This window comes from Ursus maritimus, unplaced genomic scaffold (assembly GCF_017311325.1).
Source record: "Ursus maritimus isolate PB19 unplaced genomic scaffold, ASM1731132v1 scaffold_6, whole genome shotgun sequence".
Classification (NCBI taxonomy): Eukaryota; Metazoa; Chordata; class Mammalia; order Carnivora; family Ursidae; genus Ursus; species Ursus maritimus.
In genome coordinates this window covers 22571380-22593140 of record NW_024426774.1, presented here as the reverse complement: position 1 = coordinate 22593140, position 21761 = coordinate 22571380, and the positions used below count along the sequence as shown (strand labels likewise).

Genomic DNA, 21761 nt, shown 5'->3' with positions numbered 1-21761 from the left:
CAAGAAAAAGAAATGAAAAGCATACACATTGGAAAGAAATAAAACTGTCTCTATTCACAGACAACATGATCGTTTACATATGATATCCCAAAGAATACACGTGCATACAAAGCCAATAGAATTAATAAATTTAGCAAGGTTACAGGATACATGGTCAACATTCAAAAATCAACTGTATTTCTATAGGAAATTTCCAAAACACCACCATTTACAATAGCACCAAAGATCATGAAAAACTTAAAATCTAACAAAGCACAGCAGTATCTAAGACATGCTTAAAACTACAACTGGCAAGGAAGAGGTCAAACTTTCATTATTTGCAGACAACATGATACTCTACATAGAAAACTCAAAAAAGACTCCACCAAAAAACCTGCTAGAACTCACACATGAATTCAGCACAGTCACACGATACACAATCAATGTGCAGAAATCTGCTGCATTTCTATACGCAAGTAATGAAGCAGCAGAAAAAGAAATCAAGGAATTGATCCCATTTGCAATTGCATCAAAAACTATTAATAAGATACCCAGGAATAAATCTAACTAAAGAAGTAAAAGCTCTGTACTCTGAAAACTATAGAATACCTATGAAAGAAACCGAAGAGGACACAAAGAAACGGAAAAGCATCCCATGCTCATGGATTAGAAGAACAAATATTGTTAAAATGTCTGTACTACCCAAAGCAATCTACATATCTAACACAATCCCTACCACAATACCACCAGCATTTTTCACAGAGCTGGACCAAACAATCCTAAAATTTGTACAGAACCACAAAAGACCCCAAAGAGCCAAAGCAATTCTGAAAAAAGAAAAACAAAATGGGAGGAATCACAATTTCAGATTTCAAGCTACATTGCAAAGCTGTAGTCATCAAGATAGTATGGTACTGGCATAAAAACAGACACATAGATCAATGGAACCAGAATGGAGAACCCAGAAATGGACCCACAACTATATTGTCAACTAATCTTCGACAAAGCAGGAAAGCATATCCAATGGAAAAAAGACCATCCCTTCAACAAATGATGTTGCGGAAAACGGACAGCAAAATGCAGAAGAATGAAACCAGACCACGTTCTTACACCATACACAAAAATAAATTCAAAATGGATAAAAGACCTTAACATGAGACAGGAAACCAACAAAATCCTAGAGAACACAAGCAGAAACGTCTTTGACCTCAGCCATAGCAACTTCTTACTAGACACGTCACCACAGGCACGGGAAACAAAAGCAAAAATGAACTATTGGGGCTTCATCAGGATAAAAAGCTTCTGCACAGCAAAAGGAAATAATCAATGAAACTAAAAGGCAACCTTCAGAATGGGAGAAGATATTTGCAAACAACATATCTGATAAAGGGCTAGTATCCAAAATCTATAAAGAACTTATTAAACTCAACACCCAAAAAACAAATAACACAGTTAAGAAACAAGCAGAAGACATGAATAGATACTTTTCCAAAGAAGACATCCAGATGGCTAACAGACACATGAAAAGATGCTCAACATCTCTCATCATCAGGGAAATACAAATCAAAACCACAATGAGATACGACCTCATACCTGTCAGAAGGGCTAAAATCAACAACACAAGAAACAACAGGTGTTGGCGAGGATGCGGAGAAAGGGGAACCCTCTTGCACAGTTGGTGGGAACGCAAACTGGTGCAGCCACTCTGGAGAACAGTACAGAGGTTCCTCAAAAAGTTAAAAATAGAACGAGCCTATGATCCAGCAATTGCACTGCTACATTTACCTAAATGATACAATAATACTGATTCAAAGGGATACATGCACCCTTATAGCAGCATTATCAACAACAGCCAAACTATGGAAAGAGCCCAAATGTCCATTGACTGATGAATGAATAAAGAAGATGTGCGATATATATATGGAATATTACTCAGCCCTCAAAAAAGAAATCTTGCCATTTGCAATAATGTAGATGGAGCTAGAGTGTATTATGCTAAGTGAAATAAGTCAGAGAAAGACAAATATCATATGATCTCACTCATGTGGAATTTAAGAAAACAAATGAACATATGGGAAGGGGGAAAAGAAAGAAAGAAAGAAACAAGTCATTAGAAACTCTTAATGATAGAGAACAAACTGAGGGTCGATGGAGAGAGGTGGATGGGGGATGGGCTAGATGGGGGATGGGCTTTAAGGAGGGCCCTTGTTATGATGACCACTGCGTGCTGTATATAAGTGATGAATCACTGAATTCTACTTCAGAAACCTACACTGCATTGCATGTTAACTACCTAAAATTTAAATAAATAAATGCTTAAAATTACAAAACTGATGAAACAAATCAAAAATCTACTAAATAGTGATATATTGCACTTGTGGTCTTTTTTATTTTACTTATTTATTTTAGAGAAAGAGAGCGAGCACGAGCAGGGAGAGGGGATGAGGGAGAGGAAGAGAGAGAATCTCAAGCAGAGTCCATGCTGAGCACAGAGCCTGACATGTGGCTCAATCCCATGACCTTGAGATCATGACCTGAGCCGAAACCAAGAGTCGGCTACTTAACCAACTGAGCCACGCAGGCACCCCTATTGTGCTTGGGTTTTAAAGACTCCATATCTTGGGGCGCCTGGGTGTTAAGCGTCTGCCTTCGGCTCAGGGCGTGATCCTGGCGTCCTGGGATCCAGCCCTGCATCGGGCTCCTCCACTGGGAGCCTGCTTCTTCCTCTCCCACGCCCCCTGCTTGTGTTCCCTCTCTCGGTGGCTGCCTCTCTCTCTGTCAAATAAATAAATAAATAAAATCTTTAAAATATAATATAAATAAATAAATAATATACATAAATAAATAAAGACTCCATATCTTTAAGGTATCTGCTCTCCTCAACTGACCTATATCAACTCGATTTCATTCAAAATCTCAGCAGGATTTTTTATAGGACTTGAAATCCATAAGCTGATTCCACAATGTACATGGAAAGACAAAGAAACTTAAAAAAAAAAACAAAACTGAGGGCCTAACAATATCTGATTGCAAGACTTACTATAAAGCTACAGCAATCATGACAGAGTAGTACTGAAGAAAGGGTAATCATTGGATCAATGGGGTAGAATAAAATCCAGAAATGCACCCACACACCCAGTAAGATGACAAAGGGGCAAGGGCAATTCAAGAGAGAAAGAATAGTCTTTTCAAAATATGGTGCTGGAACAAACAGGTAATCAGACGCAAAAAAGAGAGAGAGAAACTCTATCTACACCTAGTACTCTATACAAAAGTTAACTCAAAATTAAATATAAAACTAAATGTAAAACCTAAAACTATAAACTTCTGGGAAAAGTCTATGTCCTATGACACTGTAGAAAATTTCTTAGCTATGCTAAACACATAATCCATATGAGAAAAAGTTGATAAAACGGACTTCATCAAAATGTCAAACTTCTACTCTTTGAAAGACATTCCTACGAGTATGAAAAGGCAAGCAACAGAGCGAGAGAGAGTGTAACGGAAGCAAGACCGGCCGTGAGACAATCAGGTTAAACCCAGCTGACTGGGGCATGCACACTCATTACACGTCTCTGCTTTCGTGTAGCCTCAAATTATCCAAAATAAAAACAACAGAATAACTCTTCTAAACATCCATTCTCAGACACAGGACAGGAATGGTGAAGAGGCTGAACATTAATCCCAAGTTTAAAAAAAAAAAAAAAAAAAGCTAACAAATGCCCTAGGAGTATATTCTTTTGGAAGTTGGTAAATGTCATTCTCAACATAATTGTTTGTTTGGAGTTTACCTTCCTTTCTGAAGCAGTTTTCTCAGTAAATCAAACTTCCAGATTTTGGCATTTTTCTGAGAAACCCGTGTCACCCTCCCCACAAGCCCACCCAAATATTTACACACAACTGTGTTAGGAAACAGGAACTCCCTGTTCCATTCTCCATACCCAGCTCCCTATTAACCCCAAAGTTAAAGAAAACGAAACAGCCCTTCCCTATGAGGTATTAAAAAACAGAATGGATCGCAGCAAGACAGTGCCATAGGACATTGAGGCTTTGGAGAAAAAGGCATCGGAGCGTCTTCAATAGGCCAAGGTAGGTGGGGGGCGGGGGGGTCCTCTTTTCCACATACATTTTTATTATGAGGTTGAACTAATATCTAAGATTTCCCTGTTTGTAGGATCCCAAGGCCAAACATCCATGAATGGCAGAGTCTCACTGCTCCATTACTGCCAGGTAGTTGTAGTGGGAAAAACCCACTGAGGGCGGCAGGGGGGCTGCAAGGAACCCCCCAGGCTCAGCGATGTCCCAGCCGCGCCTCCAAATGCACTCAGCAGCCCTACTGGACTCCACTCTCCCCACCCCCACGGAGAGGCCTTCGTTATTCCGTCCAAGGAGTTTATGTTCTTAGGTCACACTTCATAGCAAGCGTGCCTCTCAGTCTCACCGTTTCCATTAAGTCTGTTTCTATTCACACACTGCGCTGTTTTTAAAAACGCAAGACTCTGGCCACACCATGCGGCTGCAGCCGTGATGCCCGGGCCACGCACACTGCGACCTCGGTCACGGCTTCAGAGACGGCGGTCACTCCCCGTACCTTCTGTCCTGCGATAACAACGCGATCCCCCAACTTCAGACCGAGGGACGCGAGCATCGCCTTGCTAGTGGCACGGTCACCGTTTGGAAGCAGGGGCTTTGGAAGGTCACACGACAGGGGCGCTGCGTCTAACAGCATCTGCTTGATTTCTTTAGCGGTCGCTGCGGCATCGGCCATCTCCAGCGGCATTTCCACTGGGTCCGGCACGACATCAGCAGGGATCTGTCCTTTGTCGTTCTGCAAATACGGAGAAGAGAACACCTTCAGTGCACATCGCTTACGGTCCTACACGGTCATACACAATTAGGTTTAAAAATAACAGTGAAAAAAACTTCAGTTCAAGGCCTTCATCGTGTATTTAGGCTCACTGTTTACTGCACACCTGCTATGTGCCAGACGCCCTTCTACACATCACTGACCCCGGGGTGAAGAGAAAAAGCCCTGCCCGCAGAAAGCACACCTGCTGGAGTGAGACAGACCGCACACGACAAGTAAAAGACGTGATATATCAAAGGGTAAAAAGCGGCAGAGAGAAAAACAATTCCGGGAAGGGAAGGGGAGAATTCCGGGAAGGGAAGGGGAGAATTCCGGGAAGGGAAGGGGAGAATCCCAGGAGGGGGACGTCTATGCCCGCAGCGCAGCCGGGAAGGGGGCACAGGCCCGAGGAGACGGGGAGCAGCACGCAGGCCAGCTGCTCCGGGAAGGCGGCCCCGACTCGGGGAGGCGCCGGCGCTGAGCTCGTGAGCGGACCGCAGGCCGGGCCGCGCAGGTTTAGACCCCAGATCGGAGATTCCGCCGCCTCGGCCGTGTGACCTAACCCATCCTGCCCACTCGTGGAGTGACTCCGATTTCAGGAATAGAAACTACAGTTTCAACACTTCTAAAATGTGTGCTATCATCAAGATAACAGCTCTGGTCTCACTGTAAAGGAGAGACTGCTTCCTTGGATTTAATCCCGCAACAAGATAAAATGGTCAGTTACAAGCCCACTAACATTTGCATGGTGTTTATATAACCAAATCCTATCATAGAAATTGTCTCATTTGATTCTCATATCAAGAAAAAGCTTATGAACACAACAGATAAAAATCCATACCGAATGTATATATTGCAGAAGAGATAATAACCAACTAAGCGAGTAAAATATCACTATCATTTCCAGTTTGCCAATTAAGGAAATTCAGCAAGAAAAGGTTAATGACTCCTTCAAAGCGATTCACAGGATTCCTGGAAGAGGGGACAACTGAAGCCAAGTCCAGGACTCACTACACTCAGCCTCTCTCCTACTGAGGGCTATCCTTCCCTCAAACACAGGATCTCTCTCCAAAGTTCCCTAACCAAACACCTTAGGTGGTATGAGAAAGTTTCCAGACTGTAATCTTCTTTTAATGTGATGAATCGAGATTCTTTTGCCAAGAAACTTCTTTTCCTTGTCTTCTCTGCTGATAATGACCTTTAATTGCTCCGTATGGGTGAAAGAATGAGGTTTTCAGAACACGCTTAGTTTGCGAGTGCCTCACAGTTTTTGTTTTAAAATTCAAGTCATTTTGGTCCTAAGTAAAAATAAGGCAGGGAGACATGTTATCAAATTTCTGGGACGGTGACGGGACTGTTAAAGAATTTCAGATTTCAGGGACGCCTGGGTGGCTCAGCCGTTCAGCGTCTGCCTTCGGCTCACGTCATGATCCCAGGGTCTTGGGATCGAGCCCCGCATCGGGCTCCCTGCTTGGTGGGAAGCCTGCTTCTCCCTCTCCCACTCCCCCTGCTTGTGTTCCCTCTCTCGCTGTCTCTCCCTGTCAAATAAATAAAATCTTTTTAAAAAATTTAAAAAAAATAATTTCAGATTTCAAAGAAAATATACAAAATATAATAAAGGTATGCATAGAACTAATATGTACTCTTGATAAAAAGAGGGGAAGTTTTTTTTAAACCTTGTACTGATAAGTTGTAAGCTGTATTAACAAGGACTATTTTACCTTAGGTTTTTTAAATCCTCACCTTTCTAGAACAAGTCACACACTTATGTTAATTCCTATGAAATTTGGCAACTAAAGCTTCTGTTAAAAAAAAATAGTAATAATAAAATAAAAACACTGATGATGTCATGCTGACATAAGAAGGCTTGCTCATGATTAATTACAGAACTCCATTTTCTTCTAAAATTGTGGTTATCAGAGTATGAGCCAAGAGCTACTGCTGACCCACATGTTGGCTGTTTTTTTTTTTTAACCTTCAAAATACAACAATCTGACATTGCTTCTGGCTTGAATCAAATTTACCTCAGTGGCACGCCTCACTGCATTTTACTAAATTCAAAATAGCCTCTCCACGAAGAAGGCTTTGTCAACAGCCTACTAGGAAAAGCAAAAATGTATCACCTTTGCATTCCAGCCAAACTGGGGGAATCATCTCCTAGCCATGGTCAATGCTACTCTCCTGTGTCCCTAAAAGGCTTTTCGTACCTCTCTCCTCTAACTGGTTAGTTCTTAACTATGTTTAAGGGCTCAACGTCACCTTTGCCAGAAAGGCTTAGAGAGATACCCCTCGTCTGTGACCTCATGGCACTCTGTGCCCACCCCCACATCGTAACCCACTGAATGCCAACAGCTACAGTAAAATTACTGTCCATCTTCCCCTCTACACTATGTTCTCTTTGGGGACGAAGACTTTGATTTATTGTGTTCTCCCCAAGCCCAAGAAACAATAGGGAAGGAGGTAGGGGCAGATAGGGGAAGGAAAGAGGGGAGAAGGGTTAATTAACTAATGAAGGGTTAATTAACTAATGAAGGGTTAATTAACTAATTCCCTTCCTTCAAGGGAAGGCCCAAACCCAATTAAGAATCCCTGCCAGAGCAGGTTACTGCTATTAATATTAAGGAAAAAAACATCAAGAGCCACTCTGTAAAGACAATAAAACATCAAAAGACTTGAAGATTATGAAATGCAATCCTGTGTGTTAACTTTGTAAATTTACTAATTTACATGATTATCATGAAAAAATCCATTTTTCCTTTAATTTTATTTTTAAAGGTTTACTGCACTCCTAAATGTGCATTTTTTAAAATTTTCTCAAATAAAATTTCTTTCCAAAAGAATTTAAACTATGATTTAATATAGAAACACCACTTTACCATATGCATTTTAATTTGATAGTTAACTTTTTGTAAACATATCAAAAAACTAAATGAAAGACACTTAAACTCAAACATGATGACACATTAAGGAACATTTGACCTCACTGGATGAAAGGAAATTTTACAGAGCTTATCAATGTAAGGGGACTGGAATTCACTGCTATGCCCTATATTTATTTGAGATAAAGTTGATCACCATTACTCTTTATCTGCAGCACAAATCCTTTCCTTCTATGAGTTCTGTAACAACACCCAGATTGAACTCTTTACTGGAAGATAATGTCAGACCTTTTAACTCTTACATTTTCAACTGTAATTTAACCTCTTACCCTAAATGCAGGATTTGCCCCGTGCTCCAGCAAGCATCTCACAGTACTTGCACACAAGTTATAAGCAGCAATGTGCAGAGCTGTTCCAAAATTAAAGTCACTGCAAGTGGCATCTACATCTGCAATGAGACACCACAAGTATATTAGCTAAAAATTTAAATGTAGCTATTTTAATATAAAAGGAGACAGGTGGGATTTTTTTTTTCCAGTTGGGGTGGGGAGGGAGAACTTTATTAAGCCATTTTTGAGACTTAAACCCATCCACGAGAAGCACCATTTCACGACGGAACCAAATCTTCATATTACAATCTGGTTACCCAATTATTTTTTTAGTGCAATAAAATCTCATTATAACATGGACTGGTGTTATCATAGATTTTCCAACCATGACAAACTAAACTATATTTAAAAGAAATTAATGGTAATAATTCACATTTGTGAAAGTAACGATCTTAACACAATCACTCTTAACCTCTTGCATGTGTGTTGTGACAGCTACAGTAAGGTAGTAAGGTTTGGGTCAGGAACCAGCAAACTATGGCCCATGGGCAAACACAACTCACCATCCGCTTTTAGAAATAAAGTTTTTTTGGAACATAGCCACAGGCATTTATTTACATATTCTCTATGGCTAGCTTCCTGCCATAACTGCAAAATCAAGTCGCTGCAGTGGTCCACCAGGCCTACAGTATTTCCTATCTGGCCGTTCACATAAAAAGTAGTAGGTAAAACAACACAGAATTTCCAAATCAGGAATAAGTTAAAGACTAATTAAATATATAAATGCTTACAAATCATATTCATTCATAATACTTTATTCAACAAATGACTTAGGACTTCATGATAGGGAAGAAGAATCTTGCAATTCTAAGGACATTTTAATAACTTTCAATAAAGCACCACGATGCTATACTTAGACACAAGAAATCTTCCAGATTTGGGAATCCCATTTTGCAAATGTTTTCTATAACAAGAGTTTAATATATCTGGTTCTACTAATCCTACCTTAATCTAAACCACACTGCCCCACATGTCTTATCTACAATTGCAGACAACTAAAACATGCTCAGGACAAACCTTCCTGAGTTATTAAAGACACTGTACTATCCAAAGAGGCTTTCTTCCTAACATCAATCAAAAATTAAAAGGCCAAAGCTAAAGATAAAATGGATGATTGTACAAAGCAGAGTGACAAACAAACACGCTGGGAAATTTAGCTACTGAATCTCTAAAACAAGTTTTCTGTGAATGCGGAAAACACCATACGCCGCTCACCTTTCACTTAGAGTAATACTATCGCATTTGCTCTCATCTTGTTCTCAATAGAAAACTGACCCACGGAGAGGACCAGAGAGAAAGTCAAAATACCAGCACTGTAATATAGTCAGTCTGATATTCAATTTTAGGATATCGCCATCAAAATAGGAAGGGGGGAAAAAAAAACACCTGAATTTGTATCCTTCTTTAATCAGAGAATTTCAGAAGCAAATGCCATCTAAAATGCTCTTTATGATTTCAGTGCTTAGCTCTGAAAGCTTTATTGTTCTATTTCTGGCTACTCAAGACAAAAGAATTATATAGCACATAGATTCAATTACACTTTATAAAATCCACGTTATACTGGGGAATTTGGGGGGTTATAAAAAACCGAGAGCACGCCGTTTTATTTTGTATCTCTTTGTACTAAGGCTTTTGCTTAATGACAGCAATTAATCTTCAATAAAGAAATATTAAACTACTCCGGCAAAAGAAAAATGGGGTAAGAGGTCATATGGAACAAGATGGATTAGAAGCAGAAATTTCTCTGAATGTTAATTTTTATGCCATTAATAAAGTGTCCAACTAATAACATCTAATGGTGATCTTACAGTACTTGCCTTTTGGTTTAGATGTCTTCAAAATCACCTTTATAAGCTCAGGGACATCAAAATAAGCAGCATAATGCAAAGCATTCATATTTGTCCAGCGACTCCGTAAACTAACATCTGCTCCCAGATCAATAAGTTGAGTTGCAAATTTTACAGCTGTATCAACATCACCTAAAGAAAGTTTTCTAAATTATTTTTCTTCAGTACAAACTGAAGTTCCAGTGGATGGCTATCTACTACCTTACTTAAAAAGCCCAAGCAAACAGCATACTGAATCTACGTATACACCTCAAAAATTTCACTTACAAGGGATTTGTTCTAAAAAAAAAATCATATTCAGAGATATGGATAAACACTTAGCTGTAAAGACGTTCATCACAGCACTTTTTACTATTAATAAAACTTTGAAACTAAACTACTTTATAAATAAACATGACTACTTTATTCTCAAATAAAATTCTAAAAGTACAGTAATATGAAATTGGTTAAACAAATCATGAGTCATCCACATACTGGAATACTATAAAGCCATTAAAAGCAATGCCCTAGACCAGTGCTGCTCAGTGTGTTCTGTGGACCACTACCAGTCCCAAACTGTCATTGCCCTGTCCTTTTGATAACCCTCTTATTTTTTCTGATGCAATCATTTCTTCAGAATATATTAATTTAAATGTAATTTTATGCCTTTTGAAAAATAATTGTTTCATTTTTCTATTATAATTTCGTTTGGTTTTTGTCTTCTTTTTTTTACAAAAGGAATTAGTCCATGATGGATTATAAGGAAAAAAAGTCTTTCACCATCAACAGCTTAAGAAGCATATATCAGACTACTGAAACAGGGAGAGATACCCACAATATATAGTTAATAAGAGGCAGGTTTACATAGTGGTAAAGCACAGAACGCCAATCTGGGAAAATAGGTGTATATGTTATCTATACAGGAATACTCCTTAGGCCTAAGACTGGGATCTGTGAGGATTGGGATGCTTGGAAAACAGCTTGGATTGTCTAACCTTGCTGTAATCTCTCAGGAATGTTCTAGGGTGTCATCATTACTCTCACCTAGTGAGAATGCAGCCATGAAGCCTGCTCTAGAAAAGCTGGGAGGTATCAGGAGACTATAAAGACCCCCACCCCTGAGAAAAGAAAGGGAAGGGAACAAGGTTTTGGGGAGGATCCAACGGAATGCTTACCTGTTCAGGGACATTATTATCATCAGCTAGGTGCCCTCGCAGGGACTCTGGTTGCATAACATAGCTTATACGAACACAAATACAGATGTCTCAAGCCACTAGCAGATTCTCCACACACTTACCGATACCATGAGCTCCAGATTTGCAAGTGTAATGTAAAAGAGTCATATCCGTCAGTCCATCTCTGTCATTCACATTGCAGCCTCTCTTAAGAATCTGAAGAAGCCAAGGAAGATATGTCAACATGATGACTGAAATGCTGAGAACCAAGTTAGACCATCCTATCAGAATTAGTTCTCAATAAAATGAGTAGCTAGAACAGGGATAAATTTTAAATTCTGCATCCAATAGCAATAATGAAAATAATCTGTCACCAGACTGAAGGAAATTCTTAAAGACTATTCCAAGGTAATCTGGCACTCCCAATATGTCCCTTAACCTCTCAAAGGATAAACAAAATGTTCTTTCTAATGGGTGTAATGGTATTTGAAAAAATATATAAGCGCTCTCTTCTTACCACATGACAATATGCAGGTCAAAAAAACTAATTATTCTTTCTTACCTCCTTCAAAGAATCAAATTATTTTTGAAAACTATGTGTAAGCCTCGATCTTTACCAGACCACCCAAAAGTATGAATAAAACACGTTGGTAATCAAATCTCCTCATGAAATGTATTTTTTAAAGTCTACAAAATTAATGTATACGAAGAAAGGAAGTATGGAAAATGCCTGCTGCCACCTCGAGTGCTAACATCGGAACTCCAGCCGTAAGCAAGAGAGGAGCACGAGGGAACTGTGGAAAGAAGGTACAATACCGACTCAACTGCCCCACGCACAGCCTGGGGATACAAAGAACAAACATCAGAATCTCTGAAAGGTTTTTCATTTATCACCGCCTTTCCATTCAGATGGTGGGCTTGCGGGGGCGGGGCGGGGGGGAAGCATCTATACAATTAACAATCCTAACAATGCAAAATGTACAATGGAAGAATTCCTTACCTCATTTCCAATAATGTCAATGTTTTGCTGGACCTGAGGAACCCACTGTCTTAAAATGGCAAATAATTCTGATACAGAAGTTTTAGGATCAAAGAGAATTTCCTGGCATGATGTATCATTAGGATCAAAGAAAGAAAACTCTGTTTGAAATAAAACAAAAAAAAGGGTAAATTAAACTTATTAAAAGTGCCAAATAAATATATTGAAAATAATAAACAATAAGACCAGGGCTCAAAAGATACAGATATTTTGATACAGAAGGAGTAGGTTTACGTTAAGCTATTTTCATAACCAAAGTCAAGAGAGCCAAAATGTATGCAGCATTCCTGAATTGTGGGAACACGATTTCTGTGCATCATACCACATTTTATTACAGACAGAACAAAAAATGTGAGCGCACCCATCTCAAACCTTGAATTTTCCAATAACTACTTCTAAGGCACAGAAAATCTGTCAAATTTTATAAATATTTTCAGCTCTCACAACATAAATATATCACAAAGAATAGATTCACATCTATAATTAAAACACACATAAAAAGGGAAAAATGCCAAAATATCAACTGGTGTGCAATTTTATATATTCTTTTCACTTCTCTGTATTTACCTAATTTTCTATAAGAAACAGGCATTACTCTCTACCCTCTGAAGAGGCATGAGGAGAACTGTCACGCCAACCCATAAGGGACCAATACCTGGCGATGCAGAGGCCAAACTTTGGCCCAGAGTGACTGGGTGATTTGGGAATATGTATTAGTAAAAACGTGGAATACTAGCAAAATTGAACGTGATCGAAATACCTCTTAAAACTTCTCCAAGATTCATAGAAAACTTTGGTCAGCCTATGGCTAGAGAAGAGAATGGAAGAAAATCTGATTCTACTGTCTTGAACAATCCAAAAAAAAGGGGAGAGGGGGCAAGGAATCTAAAAAACCAGAAGCATCTAAAGAAGGAGAGCATTAGAGAACCAACATTTGCTGAGTACGTACAACTTACCAAACACTTTCCAAGTCAAGTCCTCACAAACACCCTACTTGGGAGGTACTATTACTCTCATCTTGCGGGTAAAGAAACCAAAGCTCAGACTAAATAATACTTGTTCCAAGTCACACAACTAGTAAGCGGCACATCGTGGGTAGAAAACCAGATCTGTAAGCAAAGTCTATCTTCTTTCCTCTATTGTGCTGCCTCTGTAAGAGAATCACTATTGAAGTCAGCTTCTAACAGCTACATGAGTAGCAGGATTCATGTTTGCATGTTTGCATTTTTCTATATCTTCCAAAATTAGACTATGTACACATAATTCATACTTTCAGAATCAGGATAACTAAAAGGTGAGTGGAAAAGCAGAAAACCAAGGATGTGTATAAAAGGAGAGCACCATCAGGAGAGAATCAGAAAGACTAAAACTAGAATGAGATACTATCTAGAATCTTAGACAACAGAATGGCCCTCTAGGTTCAGAAAGGAAGACTCAGAAAAGAACTGGTATCCAACAGAGAGAAGCACCTTGCATGGTTTCTTGAACGTAGATTCAGGTAAGTTTCTTATAAATAGCAGTTGACTAGATGGGGTGGGGGTGGGGGTATCTAACTGATTATCTGTTCAATAAATATTTATGGATCAGTCCCTTTTCTAAACATTGGGCATTGATAGTAGAGAAATTTCTAAATATATACCTAGAGACTTTTTTGCATGTGTCCACAGGAGACATGTTCAAGAATTCTTATTCTAGCATTAATCATAATGGCAAAAAAGCTGGGCTGAAACCTCTCTCCATAAAGGAATGGATAGAATTGACATATTCTACTTTTTGCTTTTTAACAACTTAAGAAATGAATTAGATCTCTAAATTGGGAGTTGATAAGGCTAGGTCTCAAAAAACATACTGACTGATAAATTAAGCTGCAGAATAATATACAGTTTCTGCCATTTACATAAAATTATGAATACACAAAACAGTACTACATACCGTTTATGCTCATTTATGTAGTAAATATATAACAATATGCTCTGGAATATTCATACTAAATAGAAGATAATGGTTGCCTCTGGAGAGCAAGGGGAATAGGACCAAAAGGAAACAGGGAATTTCAACTTTAAGGTTTTCTTGTAACTAAAAAACAAGAGCTAAAGGAAAAATGGCGAAATGCTACTATTTATTCTTTCTGATGATGGATGTGTGGGACATATATGTTTGCTACTGCTATATTTTGTGCATTTTTATACGATTTCCTATTTTTAAAAAAATGAAAAGCAATGGGAAATGCATCCCATACACAATATCAATAAAAGTAACAAACATGCCAATGAATGTGTGAGGCTTATTTACAGAAAGCTGGAAGAGGAGCGTGACTTAGATGGAGTGAGACACGTCATGGTGTGGAACCAAAAAAATATTTAAAGCTGATAATTTTACCAAAAACAATTATTTAAAATAATTTCAATTCTAATAAAAATCTCACCAGGTTCTACCTGTGAGAGAAGGTACAGAATTACTTTACGGTTCATCAGTAGCAGAGCTTCTCCAACGTTAACATAGATAGCAATCACCTAGGGATCTTGTGACACTGTTAATTCTGATCCAGTAAATCTCAGGTGGGGCCTGGAATTGAGCTGCTTCTTCTTTTTTTTTTTTTTTTATTTATCTGAGAGAGAGTGAGAGTGAGAGAGATCACAGAGGCAGAGGGAGAGGGAGAAGCAGGCTCCCCGCTGAGCAGGGAACCCGTTGTGGGGCTTGATCCCAGGACCCTGAGATCATGACCTGAGCCAAAGTCAGACACTTAACTGAACCAAAGTCAGACACTTAACTGACTGCGCCACCCGGGAGCCGTGGAATTGAGTTTCTAACAGGCTCCCAGGGATGTCAGTGCTACCAGACTAAGGACCACACTTCGAATAGCAAAGATCTAGAAAGTAAATGTAAGATAAATAAACAAGAACATCTGAACTAAAAAAACTAATGACCTGAGTAGGGATAGGGGGCAGTAGCCCAATAAATAATAAAGCATATAACAATGCTTCAGTAATTATATACTGAGACAATGGCAAAGAGCAGATAGCTCATTTAAATAATAATGACAATATGTTACACTTGTTAAGTACTTAACAGATGCCAGGGACTGCTCTATGCACTTTATATATATTGCCTAGTTTAATCCTCGTAACAACCATATGAGGTAGGTACTATTATTGTTCCCATTTTATCAAAGAGGAAATAGAGGGAACAGAGAAGGGACAGAGAAAATAAATAACTTTCCTAAGATCACACCACTGGTCAGTGTTGGGAGTCAGGATTAAAGCCAGACTGATCTGTAATCTTAATCTCAATGCTATACTACATACTAACAAATCTAACTAAATCCAAAGTTTAAGCTTCCATAAGGCGGGGGGGGCTTTAATCAAAAGAAAGCAGGGGGGATGGGGAGAATTGTCCCACTTCACGTCAGGTTGGAGTAATGAAGGCCTGATTTACCCTTCCACCCGAAACAACAAAAGACCAAAGGAAATAGATGAAATGCAGTTTTCAAGGACACTGGACATCAAGGCAATGAAAGACTGTGATCATAAGAGACAGGATACAAATAAGGTGGGTCTTACAACTGGCCCCTGTATCTGCCTTGAGAGTTTCCAGGTCTCAGTGCAAAGAGAGGGAAACCAAGAGAAGCACAGAAGACTCCCTGAGTTGAGGAGACAACGCTGAAAGCCAAGGAAATCCAGGGAGCTAGAGTTCACAGGAAAGAGTATCAAAGAGGAGAGAGATACACAGCAAAAGAACCCCAAAGATCGATGAAGGGCCTTCTTGAGTATTTAACATGCGCTTGTGAGGAAAACATGAGGTAAGAGAAAGAACCATCCTAAAGGATTAAAAAAAATTAGAGCCCAGCGCTCATAAAGGGCCTAAAATAGTGCCTGTTCAGATGAATGGATAAAAAAAAGATGTGGCATACACACACACACACACACACACGCGCGCACACACATACACACACACGTGCGTGCACACACACACACAGGAATGTTACTCAGCCAACAAAAAGAATGAAATCTTGCCATTTGCAATGACATGGATGGAACTAGAGGGTACTATGCTAAGTAAATTAAGTCAGTCAGAGAAAGACAAATATATGATTTCACTCATGTGGAATTTAAGAAACAAAACAGAGGATCATAGAGGAAGGGAAGGAAAAATAAGACAAAAACAGAGAGGGCGACAAACCATAAGAGACTCTTAACTCTAGGAAACAAACTGAGGGTTGCTGGAGGGGGAGTGGGTGGGGGGATGAGGTAACTGGGTGATGGGCATTAAGGAGGGCACTTGACAGAATGAACAATAGGTGTAATATGCAAGTGATGAATCACTAAATTCTACCTCTGAAACTAATATACTATATGTTAATTAAAGTGAATTTAAATTAAAAATAAATAAATAAATTAAAAAAATAAAATAAAATAATGCCTGTTCTCACCAAAGACTAGAAAAAAATTCACAGGGCACTGGGTAGCATACTGAATAGTGAGTAATATTTAGCCCCAGATTAGCACTGCTCCAGAACCACCTAACAAATCATAAAACAAGACCCAAAAGGGCCAAACTATTTCCAAGGAACTTAACTGCATCCCACAACAAAATTTAAGAATACTTACAGGAATAGAAAAATATCCAGCACCCAACAGGTGAATTCACAATGTCTGGCATCCAATCACAGATTGCCAGGCATGCAAAGAAAGGGGAAAACATGACCCATAATCAGGGATAATCAATTGAAACAGACCTATCCTTGACACGAAATTATAATTAACAGAAAAGAACATTAAAATAGTCATTATAACTGTAATCCAAATGTTCAAAAAGTTAAGTAGAGACATGGATGATATGAAACAGACCCAAATCAAACTTGAGAGACGGAAACAACAGCTGAGAGGAAAACTACACTGGATGAGATCATCAGCTGATCAGATATCACAGACGAAAAGATTAATGAACTTGAAGACACAACAACAGAAACCAACCAAAATAAAACACAAAAAGAATTTTTAAATATGAAAAAAGCATCAGTGAGCTGTGGGACAACTTCTAGTGGTCTAATGTTCATGTAACTTGAGTGTCTTAAAGGGCCAAGGGGCAGAAAAAAATATCTGAAGATATAATGATCTCCCAAACTGGAAGAAAACTGAAACCAACAGGTCCAAGAAGCTTCACAACCCTCCCACAGAAGGACATAAAGAAAATTACACCAAGACACATCACAGTAAAATTGCTCAAAACCAATGATAAAGAGAAAATCTTGAAAGCAGCCAGGCGGGAGGCATTACATTCAGAGAAACAAAAATTACAGCAGATTTCCTATCAGAAACAATGCAAGTAAAAAGACAATGGAGCAACATCTTCAAGCACTGAAAGAAAAAAATTAGCCTGGAATTCTATACTCACCAAACCTATTTCTCAAAAGAGCAGGTAACATAAATATGTTCCTAGACATCTAAAAGCTGCAGATCTGCACCACATGAACTGTTCGAAGAAGCCCTTCAGGCAGAAGGAAAATGGTATCGACTAGAAATCTAGATCTGTACAACAGAATAAAGAGCACTGGAAATGGTAACTACATGGGTAAATAAGACATATTACCATTACCTAAATCCCTTTAACTCATTCCAACCTCCTCTCCTGTCATTCTGCCCCTCAACCACTTTGCTTCTCAGCCACAATGGCCTTCCATTAATTCTTAGGATACGACAAAGTTTTTTTCCCCAACTCTGTGCCTTTAACTTCCTATTCTTCTGCCTGGAACACTTTTCTCCAGGCTCTTCATGTGCCCAGCTTCTTCTGACTCCAGATGACCACCCCATCTACAACAGACACTCTGCACCATTATCCACTGTCACAGCACCTTGTTTCTTTTCTCCACAAAATTCATTAAAACCTATAATATTTATGTTTTGTTTATGAGTTTGATGTTTATTGTCTTTCCCCACTAGAATGTCTGTCTCAGTCACTGTGCTATCCCCAGCATCTAGGACAGTACCGGGCACATAATAGGCCCTCAATAAATAATAAATACAATTCAGGATGCCACTTTTCAAGGGGACACAGACAACACTGTAACTAAGAAGGAAACAACAAGAATGAAAACAGTCTAGAAGTCCTGACACCGAGAGACTGATGAAGGAACCAGAAACTTGTAGCCTAAGGGACTACAGCCTAAATAAAAATATTCAAATTATCTCCAAATATTTGAAGGCTATCATATAAAGAAGTATGATCCACACATCAAAAACTAGTATCAGTTGGCCAAAGTTTCAAGGAGACATATTTCTTTTTTTAAAGATTTTATTTATATTTGACAGAGAGAGAGAGACAGCCAGCGAGACAGGGAACACAAGCAGGGGGAGTGGGAGAGGAAAAAGCAGGCTCCCAGCGGAGCAGGGAGCCCGATGCGGGACTCGATCCCAGGACCCTGGGATCACGCCCTGAGCCAAAGGCAGACGCTTAACAACTGAGCCACCCAGGCGCCCCACAAGGAGACATATTTTGAGTCTATATATAAAAACAACTTTATCACAACTAAGACTTTTTAACCATAAAATGGGCTGTTTCATTAGTTTCCCACTACTGAAGTTATCCAAGTGGCTGAGTGGTTATTTGTCAGAGATCCTGAAAATAGAATTTCTATAGTAAGAAGTGAGTAGGGAAAGCTGACCTACAGGTCCATTCAGATTCTAAGAATGTATAACTCTAAGCATATGGGCAATGTTTAATTTCAGTTATACGAAGGGGTCAATGGCCATTATCACCTTACATTCAGTGTGTTTATTCAACAAACACTGACTGAGCAACTAATCAACAATCACTACATCAGCCCTAATAAGATAAACAGAAACAAAGCATGATTGCTACTCCATCCCAAAGAGCCACAGCCCAGGAGAGCTGTAGCATAAGACAATTAGGGCTCAAGACAGAATGGAGTGCGGGCCATAAGCAAGGCACTAAGTGCTTTAGTTAAGGTTTCTCCTGCATAATTGATTGTTATATCTGAAAATAAACCCCGTCCACGTTTTGTAAAAGCTGCAAATAACTCCAAGGATCTAGGCACAGGTTTTATGCAATACGTTTGATGACTGCAAGGCAAGCTGCTACAGAATCTGAACTTGGAGGTGAGTAATTATTAGAATGGATATGACTAAAGAGATAAATCCCCTCACCTAATAATTTTATATCTACTAATATTTAAAAATTGCATTTCTGAACAAAAAAAACAAATAAAAAATAATAGATATTGCATGGTCTCTGCCTCCAAAGACAATTTGAAATGATGACCCAATACTTAACTTGAAAAATTCTAACTAAACTAGAAATGTAACAAATCTATCAAATTTATCTCCTGGTTTTCTTTTGTTCCTTTATCAGCGATCTGACAAAATACAGTTCTGGGGAAATAAGCCTAAAGAGGTAAAAACTAGAATAGCTATAAATTTACATGTTACGAAGGAGATTTAAGTGAACCGATTTAAATATGAACCAATCCCACTCCACATTCCAGGGAAAGGTCTCACACTCTCTACCTGAGTACATGGTTTTTTTTTAAGTTTTACTATATTTGTGTACAAATTATAATTATGATGGAAGACAACTAAGACAGGATCCATTAGGCTTGCGTATGTACTGAAACACATAACTTGTTACATTGTCCCCCAAATTTGGATCATTTCAGCAGTGATTATTTGGTAAATTAGATCCTAGCATTTCAGAGACAGCAAGGCCCTTAGAGATGGCTAGCTCATAATATTTTGTTTTGTCTTAACACATGGCTTTTCAAGCAAGTCAATATATTTAACCAAAATAAATATATCAATAGCAAAAGAATGCTAGATGTCTAAGCACCACTGCATTCTAAAAATAAGAGCCTCTAAATCCATCATGGTGCTTAAAATGAACATTTTTACATAATAAAAATGCTGACAGCAAAATAAAGCATTTAGCTTAAGAGGCAGAAAAAAAGCAATAAGCAATTGTAAGTTTTGAAAAAGGAAAACTAGCAATTTTATGAAAACCATGGCAAAGGGTTTTAGGAAAAATTATGAATGCAGAAAGGGCATAAGACAGAAGTCAAGTCTCCAGGCCACAGGGAATACACACAGCTACTTGACGTACCGCAGTCCGAAGGCATTGGTGCCGCAGAAATGGAAAAAACAACCGGTGTCTCCGAACTTGGAAATAAAAACGGGTATCTTCCAATCAAAGAATTTCCTTCTACTGGAAAATCTGGAAGGTCCTCTATGGTCATCTTCTAGAAAGCCACCTTTAATGAGAGGGAGAAAAAAGCAGATCTATTATATTTGTATGCAGCTCAGAATGATTGCCTTCAATCACAAAAAATGCCTATTTTCTTTTCATATATAACACACTGACTTTTTAAGATTTTATGTTTTAAAGTAATCTCTGCACCCAACATGGGACCTGAATTTACAAGCCCGAGATCAACTGTCCCATGCTCCTCCAATTGAGCCAGCCAAGCACCCCAACCTACTGACATTGTAAACTCCAACCTTCAAGAATCTCTTCTAGAGAGGAAGGGGAAACACAACTCCCTTTTAGCAAACTGTTGTTGAAGAATATACGTTGTTTCACGCATCTCTTACTGACATGTAATCTTTTTAGACAAAGCCCAGGGATAATAAAAAGCTATTTCCCAACAATAGGTGAAAAAAATTTTAAATGCTGAATTAATCTAAATGGCTGATGTTCTCTTTACTCACACTAACAAAGGGACGTACCATCCCTTGTAGATATATTTCTTTTTTTTTTTTTTAAGATTTTATTTATTTATGTGACAGAGAGACAGCCAGCGAGAGAGGGAACACAAGCAGGGAAGTGGGAGAGGAAGAAGCAGGCTCCTAGCGGAGGAGCCCGATGTGGGACTCGATCCCGGAATGCCGGGATCACGCCCTGAGCCGAAGGCAGACGCTTAACGACTGCGCTACCCAGGCGCCCCTGTAGATATATTTCTATCATAGGATCTGACACAGGTTATATTATCTATCATCCAGTAATAGCTCATGTCACGTGCTCATCACATGAAAATCATCTACTTTAGAATGTTCTCATTATTTTCTGAAATCCCAGAAAACTTTACTGAAAATCAGTCACATCACTTACACAAACATGGATCTAAGAGCTTACTGGCATCGATCGCTTCTTACCAACGTACAAGACCTATTCGGTCTATCCGAGCAGAAGCTGGGAGGCCATGCCTTATAAACCACGTCACATATTACCTTTTCCCCAGAAAACATGAGAGCTTAGGATAAACGTGCTCTAAAGCGACTACTGCTGCAGCCTAGCGCATTTGGAAATGGCACAGAAGGCAGAGAAAATGTTAGTAAAACTGAATATAGAGATAACAAAGCATCCAGTTTCTTTTGTATCAAATCTTTAAAGTCTGAAATATTATGACTCTCTATATCTGTTTAAAATATATGCAAAAAACTATATTAAAAAACTAAATAAAAATGATTTTTGACCATTTTAGTAGAAAGAACAAATCAAGGTAGTTAACTGATAGCTTACTTATTCTACCAGGTAATGTCATGCCAGATACTACTCAATGTGTGTTCTATTATACTTAGTTAGCCAGTCCTATATCTAACTTACCCATCTTTGCTCCACC

The 21761-nt window shown here is 38.8% G+C and overlaps 1 protein-coding gene across 4 annotated transcripts in view; it reads right to left on the bottom strand.

The window, feature by feature from the left end:
• CLIP4 (CAP-Gly domain containing linker protein family member 4) overlaps positions 1 to 20887 on the bottom strand; it is a 71721-nt gene extending 50834 nt beyond the window's left edge. Inside the window, exons 1-6 of one of the 4 annotated variants that reach the window (XM_008700269.2) lie at positions 20246 to 20887; positions 12095 to 12234; positions 11217 to 11310; positions 9911 to 10072; positions 8034 to 8152; positions 4571 to 4807 (exon numbers count right to left, since the gene is read on the bottom strand). In XM_008700269.2, the coding sequence (XP_008698491.1) occupies positions 4571 to 4807; positions 8034 to 8152; positions 9911 to 10072; positions 11217 to 11310; positions 12095 to 12234; positions 20246 to 20378 (885 nt within the window). In that variant the 5' untranslated portion in view covers positions 20379 to 20887. The remainder of the gene's footprint in view (positions 1 to 4570; positions 4808 to 8033; positions 8153 to 9910; positions 10073 to 11216; positions 11311 to 12094; positions 12235 to 20245) is intronic. The other 3 variants (XM_040623048.1, XM_008700270.2, XM_040623049.1) reach the window with 3 other exon arrangements.
• Between the last annotated feature and the right edge of the window lie 874 nt (positions 20888 to 21761).